The 19,097-nt window shown below is 36.1% G+C and overlaps 1 protein-coding gene across 3 annotated transcripts in view; it reads left to right on the top strand.

Annotated features, from left to right (window-relative positions):
* Positions 1-19,097, top strand: part of LOC150103019 (casein kinase I-like) — a 282,371-nt gene that overhangs the window by 87,979 nt on the left and 175,295 nt on the right. For all 3 annotated transcript variants that reach the window (XM_090398511.1, XM_090398509.1, XM_090398510.1), the window contains exon 4: positions 6,659-6,887. In XM_090398511.1, the coding sequence (XP_090254637.1) occupies positions 6,659-6,887 (229 nt within the window). The remainder of the gene's footprint in view (positions 1-6,658; positions 6,888-19,097) is intronic.

Raw genomic sequence — 19,097 nt, 5'->3', positions numbered from 1 at the left:
CCTCTTTCCACCCGCTCGGGACTAACCCAGACCCGAGACTCAAATTAAACAAAATGGTCAAGGGTACTGACAATTCTTTAGCTGCTTCTCGTACAACACGAGCTGGTATACCATCCAATCCCACAGATGTATTGACATTGAGGTTATGCAATAGACTACTCACCTCCACTTCATTAACCACAATTCCCGTATAATCTACTGGTTTATTCGTTTCTGCAATGTCACCACCTGGATGATATACTTTTGCAAAGTGCTCACTCAGTAACTCAACTATCTCAACTGATTCAGTTACCTCCCTACCATCGGCATTCTTTAAAATCAATCTGCCATGTACATTTTTCCTTTTACTTGCTACATATCTAAAAAACTGTTTAGGATTCTCTTTAGCCTGCATGGCCAATGTTCTTTCGTAATCCTTTTTTGCTTTTCTTACCACACTCGTCACCCTTCTGGCCTGTGCTTTATACCGTTCATGTGCCTGCCAGTCACCCTTCTCCTTAAATTCCCTCCATAGTTGTTTCTTTTTTTGCAACTCAAGCTTAATGGTGTTATTCATCCATTTAACCCCTACTTGATTTATTATTCGGACTCTAGGTATACAGTCAGCCATTGCTTCTTGCAAGCACTTCTTAACTACCTCCCATGCACTATCAACTTCTAGTCCTTGCAGTTGTACATGCCATGGCACTGAACCAATCAAACTCCTAAGCTTGTCATACTTTCCAGCCCGATAATTCCACATGTACCCTGTCTTAATTGAAAATTCTACACCTTTAGCCACCTCCCAAGTTAAGACCCTATGATCACTCTCACCGATTGGTGGCAATGTGGTCATATTTGTTACAGCCAAATCCTCAGATGTAATTACTAGGTCAAGTACTCTCTGACCCCTAGTATTTTCCATTACATGCTGTCGCAGATAGTTATCCCTTAATAACCGCATAAAATCCAGTTCCTTCCTCCCATGTGTCCTCTCCTCACTCCAATCAATGCGACCATAGTTGAAATCTCCCATAATAATCACCCTCCTTCCACCCATTTCTTCTATTTGCTTGTGCATACTGTCACCACCATCTTTTCCATCACCTGGTCTATAGCAGCACCCAATTGTATATTTAGTTCTGCTAGCCACAATCTCACACCAAATGGCCTCAAATGTGCTCTTTTCTCTATCCTGCAATTCAACTTCTATTCTCCTTGGCTGGAGCTCATCAGCTATCATCAACAATACTCCTCCCCCCATTTTATTCTCTCTGTCATTCCTGAACACACTATACCCATCACATTCAATCCCACTAGTTATATCATCTACAGTCAGCCATGTTTCACTAATACCTATAACCTGTGGTCTGGAAGTGCCAACCATGGCCAAAAACTCTTCCTTCTTGTTCCTAATACTCCTAGTATTAGTGTACATGAATTTAAGACCCCCATTAGCCCCAACCCTACCTTGATGCCTTATATTAACTATCCCACTCAGATTTGTTGTCCTTATTTGCTCTGGCATATTATATTCATTCTTACATTCAACTGCCTCCATAAGGACTGTATCTCTACCCCCCCCCCCTCTAACAAATCTAGTTTCCCTGAATTTGCACATCCACTACATTCAGCAACACTTTCTCAAGTCTTCTTACATCGTAACCATTCAAATGCAAGCCATCCATCTTATATAGATCCTTTCGCCCATCAAACTCACTCCACACATCCACAAATTCCACACCACTCGTCATACATAACCCACGCATAAAGTCATTTGCAATTATAGCCCTCCTTTTAAACATTTCACTGTCATACCGTGGCAAAAGACTAATCATTCTAACTCTCTCACTCTTTTCCTTTGCTACCTCAAACAATTCATTCAGGTCTTCTATCATTTCCATTTTATCTCCTTTCAAATCATTCGTACCTGCCACAACAATCATTTCTTTCACCCTTTCCTTTTGCTCTCTAATAGACGCAGTTACGTCCTTTATGGTCGCACCAGGTTGGTATGATTTTGTCAAATCCTCTACTAACACACCTCGTACTAACGAGTCTCCATATATATGTGTGTGTGTGTGTATATATATATATGTATATATGTGTGTGTGTGTGTATATATATATATATGTATATACAGGGTGTTCGGGATAAATTTGACAGTTTCGTAAGGAAAAAGAAAATCTTCTTTGTATCTATTAAATTTAATGAATTGACAAAAAAACATTACAGGCAGAGTTAATTACAATACTATCAACAAGATTTACTCAAAATAACCACCATTAGCATCGATCACAGCTTCAATTCTGCTTCGGAACCTCGAACAAGCTGATGCTACAGTCTCCCTGGGAAGGGCCGCAAAAACTGTTTTAATTTTATCCATTAACTGGGCTTTTGTATTACTGGAAGTGCGATTGGTGTCTTTTTCAACTGCGCCCCATACAAAATAATCCATGGGGTTAAGGTCTGGGGAGTTTGGATGCCAAACATTTGGACTGGTGAAGTCGTAGAAATTTTCAGACAACCATTTTTGACTTTTCCCAGAGGTGTGGCAAGGGGCCGAATCCTGCTGCCATACATACGGCCTACCATTGGCTACCCTTGTTATCCAGGGCTTGACTACAGTTAGCAACTCCACGAACAAAGCCCGAATTCCAATGCCAGGGTTCTTCAACACCTGTTCCTGCAGATTTGCGAGGAATTCTGCTGTACGAACGCAATCAGATCGTCTGCTAGGGATCTTTCTTCTTGCTACATCCTCGTAGTCACCATTGCAAGTCTCTAGTTCATGCCTGATTGTTTTTACTGTATTCAGGGAGCATTGGGCAGCAGTCGTAATATCCTTATTTTGATGGCGGGCACGAATCATCATGATACAAGTTATTCTCTTCCATGATTCAGGTGGGTTCCAGCTATCCATCCTTTCTGACATCTTGTATATGAATGAAGAAGGGTCCAAACTTTTAAATGAAGAGAAGTGTGTGTTAATACATGTAACTTACGGAAAAATATAATTAATTATAAATATGTCAAATTTATCCCGAACACCCTGTATGTGTGTGTGTGTGTGTGTATATATATATGTATATGTGTGTGTGTGTGTGTATATATATATATGTATATATGTATGTGTGTATATATATATGTATATATGTAATTAATTTTATTTATTCATTTCACCCTCTATGTTCCATATTCAGTGTGTATATATATATGTGTGTATATATATGTATATATGTATGTGTGTGTATATATATATGTATATATGTATGTGTGTGTGTATATATATATACACACACACGACTAATTAAAGGTATAGATTAACATAAGCGGGGAATACAAACAATATCCGCTTTGTCTTTAAGTTGAAAATTCTGTAATCTTGCACTAAAATACATGGTCTAACTGGTGCAGTCAAAAAACAAATAAATTTGTTAGACTATTGAGTGTGAGAACATAAGATATAGTAGAAATAGATAACTGGCGGTAGTCAATAGTTAAGGCAGCCAACAATTCATGAAGTTTTAAGTAAAGAACAAAAAATTCAAAGCAGAGTTGAGAAATAACGAAATAACAGAAACTATAACACTGTATAGCAATGTCAACAACATAGAACTTTCAACTAACTGTTGGAGGGATGTCGCTTGTGTACAGGTTGAATAAAGCTGGGAAAAGGACAGATCCTTGTGGCAATCCATTTTTTTGTGAATTCAGATATGCCTTTATTTTCCTATTGGATATCATTTGTTCTAGTAATTTTGGAGTTTTTTGGCAGTTGATTATTTTTACTACTATATACAGTACACCTTTCTTCCATATGGTGTCATAAACTGATAACAGGACTATTCTTGTTTTTCATTCTCAAAACTTGTAGTGTTCATGTGATTCAGTCCTAAAGATTATAACCAGTGCCTTAAATACTGATTTCCTTGCTATTTTCCGGTGAGGTGAGTTTTCTCACAAAATAAATGCAATCCTATCTCATTTCTTAAAAATAGCCAATGCTTCACTCACTATTTTGCTTGTCATCTGGGATCGGTTTTAAATTCTTGAGTTCACTTTTGCATCTGGCCTATCCTGGGACAAACAAATCATGCCCAAAGCCTCTCATCTCTCAAAAAAAAGGTTGGTATTATTTTTTCTTCTTAACAGTACTGTTCTCATTTTCAACTCCTGACACTTCATAAGCTCAAATCCACTTGACTTTAGAATATTGCTCTCACATTTGGGGTGGTACACCTAGGACTATCCTCAGAATGCTTGATCATATTCAGGAGAGTGCTGTTCACTTATTTGATCCCTCTCTCACCGACTTTTCTTGAATTGCTTTCCTATAGATGCATATTATGGCCTTTCTCTAAGTATTTACATGGATACTGCTCCACTGAACTGGCTACTACAATCCCCCCACACCTTTCATAAATCATGTATGAACATGAGCAGCTTTTGATCAACCCATATACATTTCAGCTGCAAACTTATCGAACTAGCTTCTCATTCTCCTTTATTTTCTATACCTCTGCACTTTGAAATGGTCTTCTCCATACCATATTTTTTTTTGCTTTCCCAGTGATTAGAATAATTAGCGCTTCAAGAAACCCATCAGCAAATGAAGGCCTTTCTTTGCCTTTACCTTACTTTTTAGTATATCATTGCCCATAGGTTTCTGTTTTTCTTATTATTAGCTGATCTCTTTCTAACTTTAAAACTTTTATTGGTATTTAACTTTATTTTCATTAAGATTTGTGTGATTTCTAGAAACTTAACATTGTGCAAATTGAATGATTGATTGATCCAGATGAAAGGAGAAGCAGTCCACTGGATTTATAGGTGGACTTTTGTATGGATGATAACTAGCTACTGTTTCCATCTTACAGCCTTGGAGGAAAGATGGATGCCAGTTCAGTAAAACAATGCTCACCTGTAGAAAAGGCATAAGGCAGAAACAGATCATCTGTGAGATAGCAGTTGTTGTAGTGATTGAGTGAGTGGGAAGAATCACCTGTTTGAATTGCCATTTTCTGGATAACAAGAAGAGATCAGTATTCTTTGTTTGGGCAGATTTGGAATTTGTACAGAGAGAGAGAAAAGCTCTATAAGTGAAATTATGACTAGAGCATAAAATAGTTTTGGAGACTTGAGGAGCTTTGATTGCAATGTTTTGTGTAAATGAAGTAAATGACAGCTTGAGAACAGAAACTTTTTTTGAGAATCTGGATGTTATCAAAGTTAATGAAGATAAAATGATATAAATTTGGCAAGAAAGAAGACTCCCCTACATAGTTTTGGTAGCACAAATAAACTAGGTTGGTTATATTCAATTTCGAAGCTGGAATTGTTTGGACATGGCATTTGTCAGATCTGCAAGCCATCAAATGAAGAGAAAGAATGGACAGTACTCCACAAGCAAAACTATGGATAGGATTTGAAGTCCAGGAGAGGTCATTTATATGGGTGGAAGATGAAAAGAGGAAGCTATTCATTATGTCATGGCGGTGAGGAAACTGGCTTCCTAGTTATTAAAGAGTTAATTGTTAATTTTATTTATTCATTTCACCCTCTATGTTCCATATTCAGTTTTAATTGTATGTAATGCTGCTTCCATATACAGTTGACTCTTGAACAACATGGGGGATATTGGGCGCTGACTTTCCCCCATGTTGTTCGAAAATCCACATATAACTTTTGACTCCCCAAAAATGTAACCACTAATAGCATGCTGTTGACCTGAAACCTTATTGATAACATAAACAGTTGATTAAAACATATTTTGTATGGTATGTATGTATGTATGTATTATATACTATATTCTTACATTAAATTAAGCTAGAGAAAAGAAAATATTATTAAAAAAATCACAAGGAAGTGAAAATACATTTACAGCACTGTACTGTATTTATCGGTACCATAAGTTTACGTCATCTGTTTACAGGATGAATCATATGCCTGTCATACCAACGTCAATATTGTCTTATATGATAGAGAACACTGTAGATGTTATACACATTGCTAATACTAGACATCAAAAATGAAAAGATAATGGAAAAATAAATTATTCATATTTATTTACAGGTATAATGATTCATATAGGATTCATTCTAGGCTTTATTTTTGCCTAGTGCAATCAATACAATTGCTTTGCGGTAGCCCAGTCTATACACTAATGAATGAATCTTTCTAAAATTTTTTATTTTTTGCTAATTAATTAATTTAACTAATTATTAACAGTTAATTTTATGCAGTTATGATTTAATACTGCATCTTTACATTTGTTTACATAGTAAATGATAGTAAATAATTATTTACTATCATAATTATTACATAATTATGATATCAAATGATAAAATAGACTAATATCTACATATATTTTATGCATTCATGATATATATAACTTGTTCTTAATTTTTTTGATATATATAAGCTATGCAGTTCATCTGCGAGTTTTTTAAATTGTCGCAAATCTCCAAACAATTTTCCAATAAATTTATTCAAAAAAATCCGCATAAAAGTGGATCCGTGTAGTTCAAACCGCATTCTTTAAGGGTCAACTGTATTAATAAATTCTTGTTAATTATGTCATATTATCTAATTGATTCATACAAAAAAGCAGTATTTTAAATCATTGTTATTTAATAATTTATTTAAGAATTTAATAATTATGACTTTTTTTTTCCAGATAAGTCGAATAGAATATATTCACAGCAAGAATTTTATCCACAGAGATATTAAGCCAGATAACTTCTTAATGGGACTAGGAAAGAAAGGAAATTTGGTATATATAATTGATTTTGGTCTTGCCAAGAAATACAGAGATTCACGTACACGTCAGCATATACCATACAGAGAAAATAAAAACCTAACAGGGACTGCCAGATATGCAAGTATAAATACCCATGTAGGAATAGGTAAATACATATTTTGGTGTGCTTTCAAAAGTAAAACCTGCTTGCTTATCACAACAAAGTTGCTAAAGTGATTTGATTCTTGAAATTTTCCTGCAAGGCTAATGTGTTAAAAATACTTCAAGCTGAGAGTATACCACTTAATATGTTAGAATTTTTTGATCCCTTTAAAAACATCTTAAGTATGTTTCTAATATTTGGATTAAACAAACCTTTTCCGCAACTTTTTTGGATTAGTTTTTTTTTTTTTTTCCAATATGCCCTTTACTAATACTTCATATATAATTAAGTTAATATAAACACTTGACCTTTTATAGCAGACATCAGTATGATAAACTGTAAGACAGTCCCAGCTTAAGTTCCTCTAGGCACAATGCTATTTTAAAGAAATTTCATTGTAGCCTGTTCACTTATAACAGACTATTTCTGTACTTCTTAAGTTCATTATAGTGAGATTTGAATATACAAGAAAATGTTTAGCTATGAGAGAGCAATTTTTTTTCCCATTTTGTGTTTTGTGCATTAATTATAGATGTAGAATTATTAAAGTAATATACGTGATATTTGCCTAATGAATAATAATGGAATTACTCATGTGGTAGTTTTTATTTATCATAAAAGTTTTGCTATATTAAGAGCATGACAGAACTACTGCTACACATATTGGCCACTGAATTAGAAACTTATATTACTGGTATAAGATTTGTATCGGCATGTGATTGCCGGTACCAGTCCCCTTTAGTTCCCTGTGCATAGTTCAATGACATATGGGTCATTTCATTTATTTAAGAATTTAATAATTACAATTTTTTTTTCTAGATAAGTTGAATAGAATATATTCACACCAAGAATTTTATCCCCAGAGATATTAAGCCAGATAACTTCTTAATGTGACTAGGAAAGAAAGGAAATTTGGTATATATAATTGATTTTGGCCTTGCCAAGAAATACAGAGATTCACGCACATGTCAGCATATACCATACAGAGGAAACAAAAACCTAACAGGGACTGCCAGATATGCAAGTATAAATACCCATGTAGGAATAGGTAAATACTTATTTTGGTGTGCATTAAATGCTTCAGTAAATTGCTGCACACAAGAAGATCTGTTTGTCCATAACCCTTCCCTGATGACGGTAGTGGTGATCTTGTCCCTGACAGACTGTCTTAGGAGTTCATAATTATGCCACTTTGACAACCAATGCCGGTTATTTTTTTAGTGATTAAACACCTGGGATCTCTCACCTTTTGAGAAACCAGTCAGTACTGCTGTTTTCAGAATTGTGGCTCCAGCCAGACAGGCATCCACAATAAACCCTTTATCGAACTCCAAAAGATCCTTTGTTTTTCCCATTGTGATTGACATTATTATTATTATTATTATTTCGGGCGACTCCAGGAGTCCTTAGACTCATCGAGGCCCTAAACATCATGTCCACACAACTATGCGATTAATTTCTCACAGTGTCTATCATACCTTGCCTTGAACTCTTTCACCGTCATAGCACCCACAACAGACTCTGGCAGCTTATTCCACTCATTTACCACTCTAAAAGTAAAGAATCCAGTTCTAACACCCCTGCTAACCACACTCTTGCCCAGCTTCCATAGGTGTCCCCTAGTTCTCCCACCACCAGTCCTGATCTCAAAAATATCCTCTGATTTAATCCTATAGAATCCCTTTAGCAATTTGAATGTCTCAATCATATCTCCCCTTTTCTGCCTATCAACTAGTTTCTGCAACCCACAATTCTTCAACCTGTTCTCATATGGTTCATTCCATAGACCTGTTATCATCTTAGTCACTCGCCTCTGGATCCTCTCCACCTCCTCCCCATCAAGAAGGAACCGAGGTGACCAAATCTGGGCACAATAGTCGAGATGAGGTCTTATCAAGGCTCGGTACAGAGGTACAATAACTTGCTTGTCTCTGCTCGTCAAGGTATTTTTCAACAACCAAGTGAGTTGATGAGCTGATTTAGCTACTTTTGCAATGTGCCCCCTAAACTTCATCTCCCTATCCACCAACACTCCCAAGTCCTTGGCCTCATCAATCTCTTGGAGTACAGTTCCACCAATGTGGTATACTGCTGCTAATCTTTTCACTCCAAAATGCATAACCTTACATTTTGTCACATTAAATTGACATCTATTCTCCTTAGCCCAGAACTCCAATCTATCTAAGTCATCCTGCAAGACTTTGACATCTTCTGCATTCACTATTGCCCTACCCAACTTTGCATCATCAGCGAACAAATGAATTGTTCCACTTAAATCCTTCCCTATATCGTTAATGAACAGATTAAACAGCAGTGGTCCAAGAACAGAACCCTGTGCCACACCACTAGTCACAGGCCGTCTTTTGGACTCTACTCCTGAATAAACTACTCTTTGATATCTCTCCATCAACCAACCACCTATCCATCTCACCAACCCTATATCCATTCCCATATGTTGTAGTTTGCGGATTAGTATTCCATGTGGTATCCTGTCAAACGCCTTTGCTAGGTCCAGCAGTATCACTGTAAACCCATTTCCCTTATCCAGTTCAGCCGTCACCTTGTTATAAAACTTGAGCAAGTTACTGAAGCATGATCTACCCTTCACAAAGCCATGCTGTCCCCTGTACAGTATCTCATTTTCATCAATCCATTCCTGTATTTTTCCCTTGACTACTTTCTCCAAGACCTTGACAATGACTCCTGATATGCTGATCGGTCGGTAATTTGCAACCGTAGTCTTGGATCCTCCTTTATGCAGTGAAACTATTTTCCCCTCTTTCCACACCTTCGGGACTAAACCAGACCTGAGACTCAGATTAAACAACATGTTCAAGGGCACTGATAATTCCTTAGCCGCTTCACGCAAGACCCGTGCCGGTATACCATCCAATCCTACAGATGTGTTCACATTAAGGTTCTGTAATAGACTAGTCACCTCCACTTCATTCATCACTACTCCCGTATAAACTAATGGTTCCTTCATTTTTTCAATGTCACCACCTGGATGATATGCTTTTGCAAAGTGCGTGCTCAGTAACTCCACTATATCGACTGATTCAGTGACCTCCTTACCATCGTCATTCCTTAAAATCATTTTGCCGTGTACAGTTTTTTTCTTGCTTGCATCATATTGAAAGAACTGTTTGGGATTCTCTTTTGCTTGCATAGCTAGTTTCCTTTCATAATCCGCTTTTGCTTTTTTTTACCACACTCGTTACATTTCTGGCCTGCACTTTATACCATTCGTGTGCCTGCAGGTCATCCCTTTCTTTAAATTCCCTCCACAGTTGTTTCTTTTTTTGCAGCTCAAGCTTAATGGTGTTATTCATCCATTTAACCCCTACTTGTTTTACTTTTTGGACCCTAGGTATACAATCAGCCATAACCTCCTGTAAATGCTCCTTGACCACTTCCCATGCTCTATCAACGTCCAGCCCTTGCAGTTGTACATGCCATGGCACTGAACCAAGCAATCTCCTAAGCCTGTCATACTTGCCAGCACGGTAATTCCACAAATACCCTGTCTTAATCGAAAATACCACACCTTTAGCCACCTCCCAGGTCAAGACCTTATGATCACTCCCACCAATAGGTGGCAACATGGTCATATTCATTACAGTCAAATTCTCAGATGCTATTACCAGGTCAAGCACTCTCACACCCCTAGTATTTTCAATTACATGCTGTCTCAGATAGTTATCCCTTAATAATTGAATAAAATCCTTTTCCTTCCTCACATGTGTCCTCTCCTCCTTCCAATCAATGTTACCATAGTTGAAATCCCCCATAATAATTACCCTCCTTCCACTCATTTCATCAATTTCCCTATGCATACTATCTCCACCATCTATTCCATCACCTGGTCTATAGCAGCACCCAACTGTATATTTTATTCTGCCAGTCTCAATCTCACACCAAATAGCCTCAAATGAGCTCCTTTCACTATCCTGCGATACAACTTCAAATCTCCTTGGCTGCAGTTCATCAGTTATCATCAATAATACCCCTCCCCCCATTTTATTCTCTCTGCCCCTCCTAAACACACTATAACCTACACATTCTATCCCACTAACTATATCATCTTCCGTCAGCCATGTTTCACTAATGCCAATAACCTGTGGCCAGGAAGAGCCAATCAAGGCCAAAAATTCTTCCTTCTTGTTCCTAATACTCCTGGCATTAGTATACATGAAATGCAGTGATCCCTTAGTTCCACCCCTATATTGATGCGTTATTCTAAATGACCCATTCCCATTTTTTGTCCTTAGTGCTGGCTCGGGTACATGATATACATTCTTACACTCATCTGTCTCACTGATGCCTGCATATCCATCCCCCCCCCCCCCCTTGGTAGTTCTAGTTTCTCTGGTTTTGCACATCCATTTTCACTTCATTCAGCAACACTCTTTCCAGTGTCCGCACACCAAGTCCATTGAAATGCAGGCCATCCATCTTGTATAAGTCCTTTCGCCCTTCAAACTCATTCCACACGTCCACGAATTCCACACCACACCGTCTGCATAACCTGCGCATAATGTCATTTGCGATTATGGCCCTCCTTCTAAACTCCTCTCTGTCATACCGCGGCAACAGACTAACCATTGTAACTCTGTCACTCTTTTCTTTCACTACCTTTAACAATACTTTCAAGTCCTCTTTCATAAAAAATTTATCACCTTTCAATTCATTCGTACCCGCCACAATTATTAATTCTTTCACCCTCTGTTTTTGCACTCTAATACTCTCACTTACATCCTTAAATTTCACACCTGGTAAGTACGATTTAGTTACGCTGCCATCTGTCACCCCTCTTAATAACGAGTCACCATACAACACTCTTTCCTTCATTTCAGAAACTCTCCCATTTTTAGGCTGTTTATTTACGTTAGCCGAATCACTCTGGAAAGAGTTTTGCAGGTGCTCTAATTGGCGCTGTGCATTTTGTATCACTGCGCGCAACCTAGCGATCTCACTTCCTACAAATAATTCCTCATTATTTTTATCATTTAAACCATTTTCTCTCTCTGTATGGTTGCTTTCACTCTTTCTAAGATCACTGCTCTCATTGCCATCTTGTACATCGCAATTCCCTATCAAGCCACTATTTTCACTCACATTCCGGCTTTCTTCAACCATAACTATCTCACAACCTGACACATACTTCAACTCTTCACTTTGCTTACACTTTCTGCACATTCTCCCACCACTGTCACTGTCAATCCACATTCCAGCCTCATTCGGGAATGCATACATCCCACACACACATCACATTGGACAAACTCTCTCACATTATAGTTTTTGAACAATGGCATCGTATTTTTGGACGCCATTATCTTACGTCGCATAATCGCCATATTCAAATCTATGAAACGTAACGTTATATACTAAATTAAATAACGGAATTCACACCAAAATCCCACAGACACAACAAGCTACCAAAATTAGGCAATATTACTTTATGATTTTAACCTATATTCTAATTTTTACTCAAAATTGTACTTAGCTTTCGGGAGCTCTCTGAAAATACAACCATCCGTCTGGCCTTCTAGCGGGAATGATGCTTATTGATATATTATTGATGCTTATTCACCAGCAGCATTCTTAAATGATTGCTTAGAATATGTGGTGATGCTCGTACCAAGTATTTTGCACATACTGCATAAGTAACATACATTTGCATAAATGTTTCTAATTCAATTGCCGATATGTGTATTTCTCTTAAGAAAGATGACTTCATTCAATCATTTATATTCAGATTTGGTTGGTGAAGCAAGGCTTCACAACTTTCTTTGTGTAAACATTCTAAGAGAGAACTGCTTTTGTGAAGGATATTACTCTTTTTCCAAAGGTTAATTGTTTGGTGGAGATGACATGTTCTTCAAGTCCAGACTGTTCCAGATCTTGAAATTTGATATTATCTTTCTTTAAAATATAGTACAGGTAACCCCCGTACAACATGGCATTCCTACAACACAGTTTCGCTCTGACATAGTTCGAGAATATCATTTATCATTTAGCAATTTTTCGAAGTAATTACTCCATACTTCCAGGATATCTTTTTCTCCTGTTTTCATGGCCAGAAGTTTCATCATAATCAGTCTCTTGATATGTACCCTCAAGGAGTATTCAGGATTCTCTGACGGTGCTACATGATTAAGTTTACTTTATTACTAATCTGTTACTAATTTTCTTCCAAATTAGTCTATTACTTGATACCAGAGCAAATATATATATACTGTACTCCAGTATTGTCATGTCTAAATTTTGATCAACTAGAGTACTTTTGATAGAAACAATCCACCTAGATTTTGGTCTTCTTCTGGATCTTTGTCTTGGCATCAAACACCCATTTTTCTGATCTGTCCTCTCCCATTTTGTTTAAGTGACCTTACCACCTTAGATTAGCTCTGCTCACACATTCTTGAATCTAAACAATGAAGTTCCTTCTTGATATCTTCATATACAGTATTTTTCAGACCATAAGATGCACCTTTTTACATAGAAAAATCGACTGAAAATTGGGGTGTGTCTTATGGTCCGAAGGTAACGTTAAAATACGAATCTTTACACTGTACCAAAGCTGTTAGCGAAGTTCAATTACTGGCGCAATATGTTAATAAAATTAGTAAGCACGCCACTGAAGGTAGGTACCTAAGTTATCTTGCTGCACGTGTGTGAATCACCGATTTAGAGCGTCAATAGTCATTAGTGTGTAAACATATGCACTTTTGTACAGTTCATTTGAATTATTTTTTATAAGTTGTTAAAATTTTTATCTTAAAATTAGAAAAAATGAATGTAAAACAAAAAAGACTTTCATATAACGTGAGTTATAAATTAAATGTGATAAATTATGCAAAAACCATATGGAAACAGAGCAGCAGAAAGACATTTTGATCCACCACCAACAGAAAAAATGGTTCGTGAGTGGAGAAAACAAGAGGAACAATTAAAACTGCTATGTAAACACAAGAAAACATTCCGTTCGCATCTAGAAAAATGGCCAGAATTAGAAGTACAAATGAAAAATTGGGTAACAAATCATCAAAACATGGGAATATCTGTTTCTACGATAATGATAATTTTTGAAGCGAAACGATGGGCAACTGCTAATGGAATTTTAGATTTTACCGGATCACCGTCTTGGTGCTTTAGATTTATGAAAAGACACGGGTTATGCATGCGTACAAAAACCACGCTAGCCCAAAAAATGCTGGCTGACTATGAAGCTAAAATTATAGAATTCCATAGATTTGTCATATCAGCGAGAAGGAAATTTAACTTTGAGCTTTATCAAATTGCGAACATGGATGAAGTGCCTCTAACTTTTGATGTTCCTTCAAATCGGACAGTAGATTCAAAAGGCACCAAATCAATAGTGATCAAAACAACAGGTCACGAAAAAACTCACTATGCTGTAGTTTTAGCTTGTTGTGTGGACGGAACAAAACTACCCCCATGTTAATCTCAAGAGAAAAACGTTACCAAGAGATGAAATTCCTCATAGCATTATTATCCATGTTCAAGATAAAGGCTGGATGGACGAAACAGGAATGAAATTATGGATACAAAAGATATGGGCAAAACGTCCAGGTGCGTTGTTAAAAAAAGCCTGTGATGTTAGTGTGGGATCTATTCAGAGCTCATAAAACAGAATCAACCAAGAAGCTTCTAAAAGAAATGAATACAGAATTAGCTGTCATTCCTGGAGGCTTACAAGTCAATTACAACCCTTGGATGGATCTGTTAATAAACCATTCAAAAATTTTATGCGGGATGAGTGGAACAAATGGATGGCAAAGAAGCCAAATCACGATGTTACAGAAACAGGACGTATGAAACGGCCAACAATTTCAGAAGTATGTACCTGGGTGAAAAATTCATGGGAAGCTGTGAAAGAAGAGACGATTATAAAGTCATTTAAGAAATGCAGGATAAGTAATGCAATGGATGGTACCGAAGATGACACAGTTTTTGAAGGGAGTGACAACAATAGTTCAGACAAAAGTAATACGAACGATGACATTAACGAGACATGTGATAGTACCGAGAGTGAAGATGAACTGAATATTGCTAATACAAATGATTGTAACAATAAATAAAAATTAAGTAAGAATTTGTAAATATCTTTATATAATAAAATATTTTTTTCTAAAAATCGTCTCATAAATTTGGGGTGCGTCTTATCGTCTGAAAAATATGGTAATTATAGCTTATTCAACATTTTATTATGCAGGAAATGATCACAACCATTTCCCATATCTATCATTGGTGATTTTTTTTTTTTTTTAAAGATAAATACCTGAATGTATGGAAGTTTCCTCTTATTTTGTGTTACTGTTTAAAACTATAATTATATGAAATATAAAAATTTATTGTATATGTTTAGTCTAATATCTCTTTAAATTTGGACTATTCAGCATACTCTCAGCAGTCTGAGAGACTCCAAAGCTTCATGGGTCGAATGCCATGCTAAAAGAACTTCACAGTAGCAAACTATTACAAGAAACTTTTGTGGTTCCTATTAATTTGATGTAGTGCCAGTTCTATATGTTTCTTACTTTTTGGTAGCACAAGCTTTGGGATCCAGCTCTGTCTCAAAGCTAGTTCCACTATGACTTAATCCAGTCAAGTCTTATTCTAAGCATGGTTTAACATACCTGCTTATGGAGATAATTGATGCATTATAACGAAGTTACATGTAAACATAGTTGATTACTTAATTAAGATTGATTAAACTGCAGATATTTCATTTCACATATTGTGAACCATCATCAGTATATTACAGTTGGAAATTAAAAATTAAACAATAGTATCTCTACTTGTATTGCAGCAGTAAGAAGTCAACCAAGTAAAAACAGCCAAGCACTGTTAGGATCGAATCAAGTCCACCTAGATCTTGGTCTTCTTCTGGATCTTTGTCTTGGCATCAAACACCCATTTTTCTGATCTGTCCTCTCCCAGTGACCATACCACCTTAGATTAGCTCTGATGCCAAGATGGCAAGACAAAGATCCAGAAGAAGACCAATATCTAGGTGGACTGTTTCAGTCAAAAGTACTCTAGTTGATCAAAATATTAGACATGACAATACTGGAGTACAGTATGTGCATGTGATTTAAAAATATTTATATAATTCTTACTGCTAATTTCTCTGAATTTTGGCATGAAAAGTCCATCATTCAGGTTGAGATTAGGGCAGTGATTCTCAACTATGGGGCACAAAGAAAATGGAAATCAAAGGAAAAATTACTTTATTGAAACAAAAGCATTTAATGAAACTATTTATTAACACGAAAACAGTATAAAAACAAAAACCTAAAATACAATCTGAAAATAAAATAAAATGTATAATATCCACTATATTGAATAAACTAGTTATGCTTATGGGAACATATCAATATGCAGTATATACCAAGCAACTAATTAAAACTAAACAATCACAATGAATCTAAAAATTAATGGCTTCCGTGGGCTTCCCTGTGTTGTGGACCAAACGTTTCATATGATAGTGATACATTGGAAATTGACACTCTTAGTTCTCTTTCTATATTTAACTGAGATCTGTATTTTGTTTTTAAGGCAGCCACTGCAGAAAACCCAATTTCACAGAGATAAGATGTTGGAAATGGCAAAAGTGCACGAAAAGCTCTTAACTTTAGTGCAGAAAATTCATCATCAACATCGGTCCAAAATTTAAACAGCGATTTAGATGCAAATTGTCTTTTGATTTCACTGCTTGACGTGAAGTTGTTCACCTTCTTCAATTGAGAAACCTTCAGGGGTAATTTGAAATAGGTTTCTAACCCACTCATACATTGCCATTATGTTGTCATCTGTTGTAAAAGTTTCTAAAATTCTTCAATATTGTTAACTTTGTTAATATTCATCAACATTGTTAAATGATTTTCAATAGTTGCAAATAAAACTTTGATGTGTTGCTTTTCTGCCTTGTAGGTTTTGGTAAATCATCCACATTTGCAAACATTTCTAATTATGTTGCTTTACCTTTTTGTTCCACAACTCTAGTTTTTTACAAAAAGCATTAACTTTGTCTCTCATCTCTAAGATATGTGTATTTTTTCCTTGGAGTTGCAGGTTTAATATATTTAGTTTCTCGACTATGTCTACCAAGTAGCCCAATTTCATCACAAATAAGTGATCTCTAAACTTCTCTGCTTTGTGATTTTCCTCTTCCAAGAAGATTGCTATTTCGTCTCTTAATTTGTAAACACGTTGTAGATATTTTCCCTGTGATAACCATCTTGTCTCGCAGTAAAATAGTAATGTTGAATGTTCCACTCCAGCCATGTCTTTGCAAAGTTCAGAAAACAGTCTTGATTTTAAGTCTCATTTTTATATAATTCGCTATGGTTATAACTGTTGTTTACACAATGTTTAGACCAAGACTCATTTTCTTTGCAGCAAGAGCTTCTCTTTGAATCATGCAATGTCATCCAAATACATAGTGGGGATTTTCCCTCACAAGGGCTTGTAAATTTTTAAACCTTCCCGACATAACTCGATCACCATCAATGCAAATTCCAAGATAATTTTTCCACTGTATGTTTGCCTTGCATATAAAATCATCCAGTATTTTGAAAGTCAGGTGCTGTGGCTCTTCTTTCTGTTGGTTTACAAAACAGTAACTCTTCAACTGCTGATGATCCATCGCAAACATAAGCAATTAAATGACAATCCTTGTTGCTATCTGTTGGCTCATCAAGCAGAATTGTGAATAATTGGTCACGTAGCTTCGACAAAAGTTGTTGCTGCATATCTTCACATATCATCAGTTTGCCGAGCAGCAGTATCATTTGATAGAGGTATGCATTGTAGTTGTTTAGTAAAGCTTTCTCCAAGCATAGTTTCTGCAATATCAATCGCAGCTGGCAGAATTAAGTTTTCTCTGATAGTTTAGGGCTTTTTGCACCTAGCTATTTTACATGCAGCTTTGTAAGAAGCTAGTAAAGCTTTTTCATTTACATACAAAGCTTTTTTAATGCTAGATTTTTGCTTTTCAAAACATTTCAGTTTGGCAACAAAGACCTTTCGAGGTTTGTTAACATACTCTTTATGAAGTGTTTCCAAATGTCTTTTAAGTTTATTCGGTTTCATGCTCTCAGCCGCCAAAATTTTCAAACAAATAACACAGAATGGTCTTCTTCATCATTTACTTCAGTCTTTGTAAAACCAAAATCTAAATATTCTGCAGCATACTTTTTTGATTTTACTTTTGGAGTGATACTCTGTGAACCTGAATTTGTTGATGTTAATGCTCCACAGTCATCAGATGCCTGCTTATGTCCAATTAAAAATATATCCATTTTTCTAAACTAGAAAAGATTGTTTTTATACCGTACATCACACTCGTGAATCGGATAAAATAATGCCGACCATCGACTTCTCGTTGTTGGTCACTGTTGCAGTGTTACTGCCATCTTGCCATTTCAAGCCTTATCTATACTTGCAGAAACATTTCCAGAACATTCAAGACTTCCTGTGATGAAATCGCAAATGTTTCGAAAGGCCTATACAATTCAATGGTCTGTGCATTGATGCCAGATCTATGCAATTTTCGAAAGATTTGATGAGGTATTTAAATTTGTATGAATATTTAAAAATTTTAATTAATTCCTAGTTTTTTTTGTTTGTTTTGCTAACTTATGGGTTTTGTCAGTGTCTCAACACAAGAATTGCGAGGGGGGGGTGCACCACAATAAACTAATATTAAAAAATGGGGCACACATGACAGAAAGTTGAGAAACACTGATTAGAATAATGTAGAAGGAACCTTTTTTAAATATATGGGAATATCTGCAGTATTATTATTTTTTTTTCCAGGAATTTTCTTGGAAATAAAACCTATATCTGTAGAAGTAATTTGGTGTAGTAGAAGTAGTAGAAGTAATTTGGTGTCATTTCATTCCAAAGGTAGTATTAGTAATTTCATGCTCTGCTAGATCTGATTACATTTCTTGGAGATAATGTTGGATTGATATTCAGAAATGCATGTAGAAACAGATCGGCTTGTTTTTCTGAAGTAGAATAACTGGCAGTTGCATGGAACTGAATACTCTTCTTGTAGCAGTACAGGTGGAATATTATTTTTTGTAGATGGTATCATAGAGCTGATTGAATTAATAGGCTAGAAAGTGTTCACCTAGGGACCGGAGAAAAATGGTTGATAATCTCTATTTATTTGGGGTT

Source organism: Typopeltis vanoorti, chromosome 9 (assembly GCF_054136105.1).
Source record: "Typopeltis vanoorti isolate ZY-2024b chromosome 9, IOZ_Tvanoo_1.0, whole genome shotgun sequence".
In the NCBI taxonomy this organism is placed as follows: domain Eukaryota; kingdom Metazoa; phylum Arthropoda; class Arachnida; order Uropygi; family Thelyphonidae; genus Typopeltis; species Typopeltis vanoorti.
This window is presented reverse-complemented; position numbering and strand designations above follow the sequence as displayed.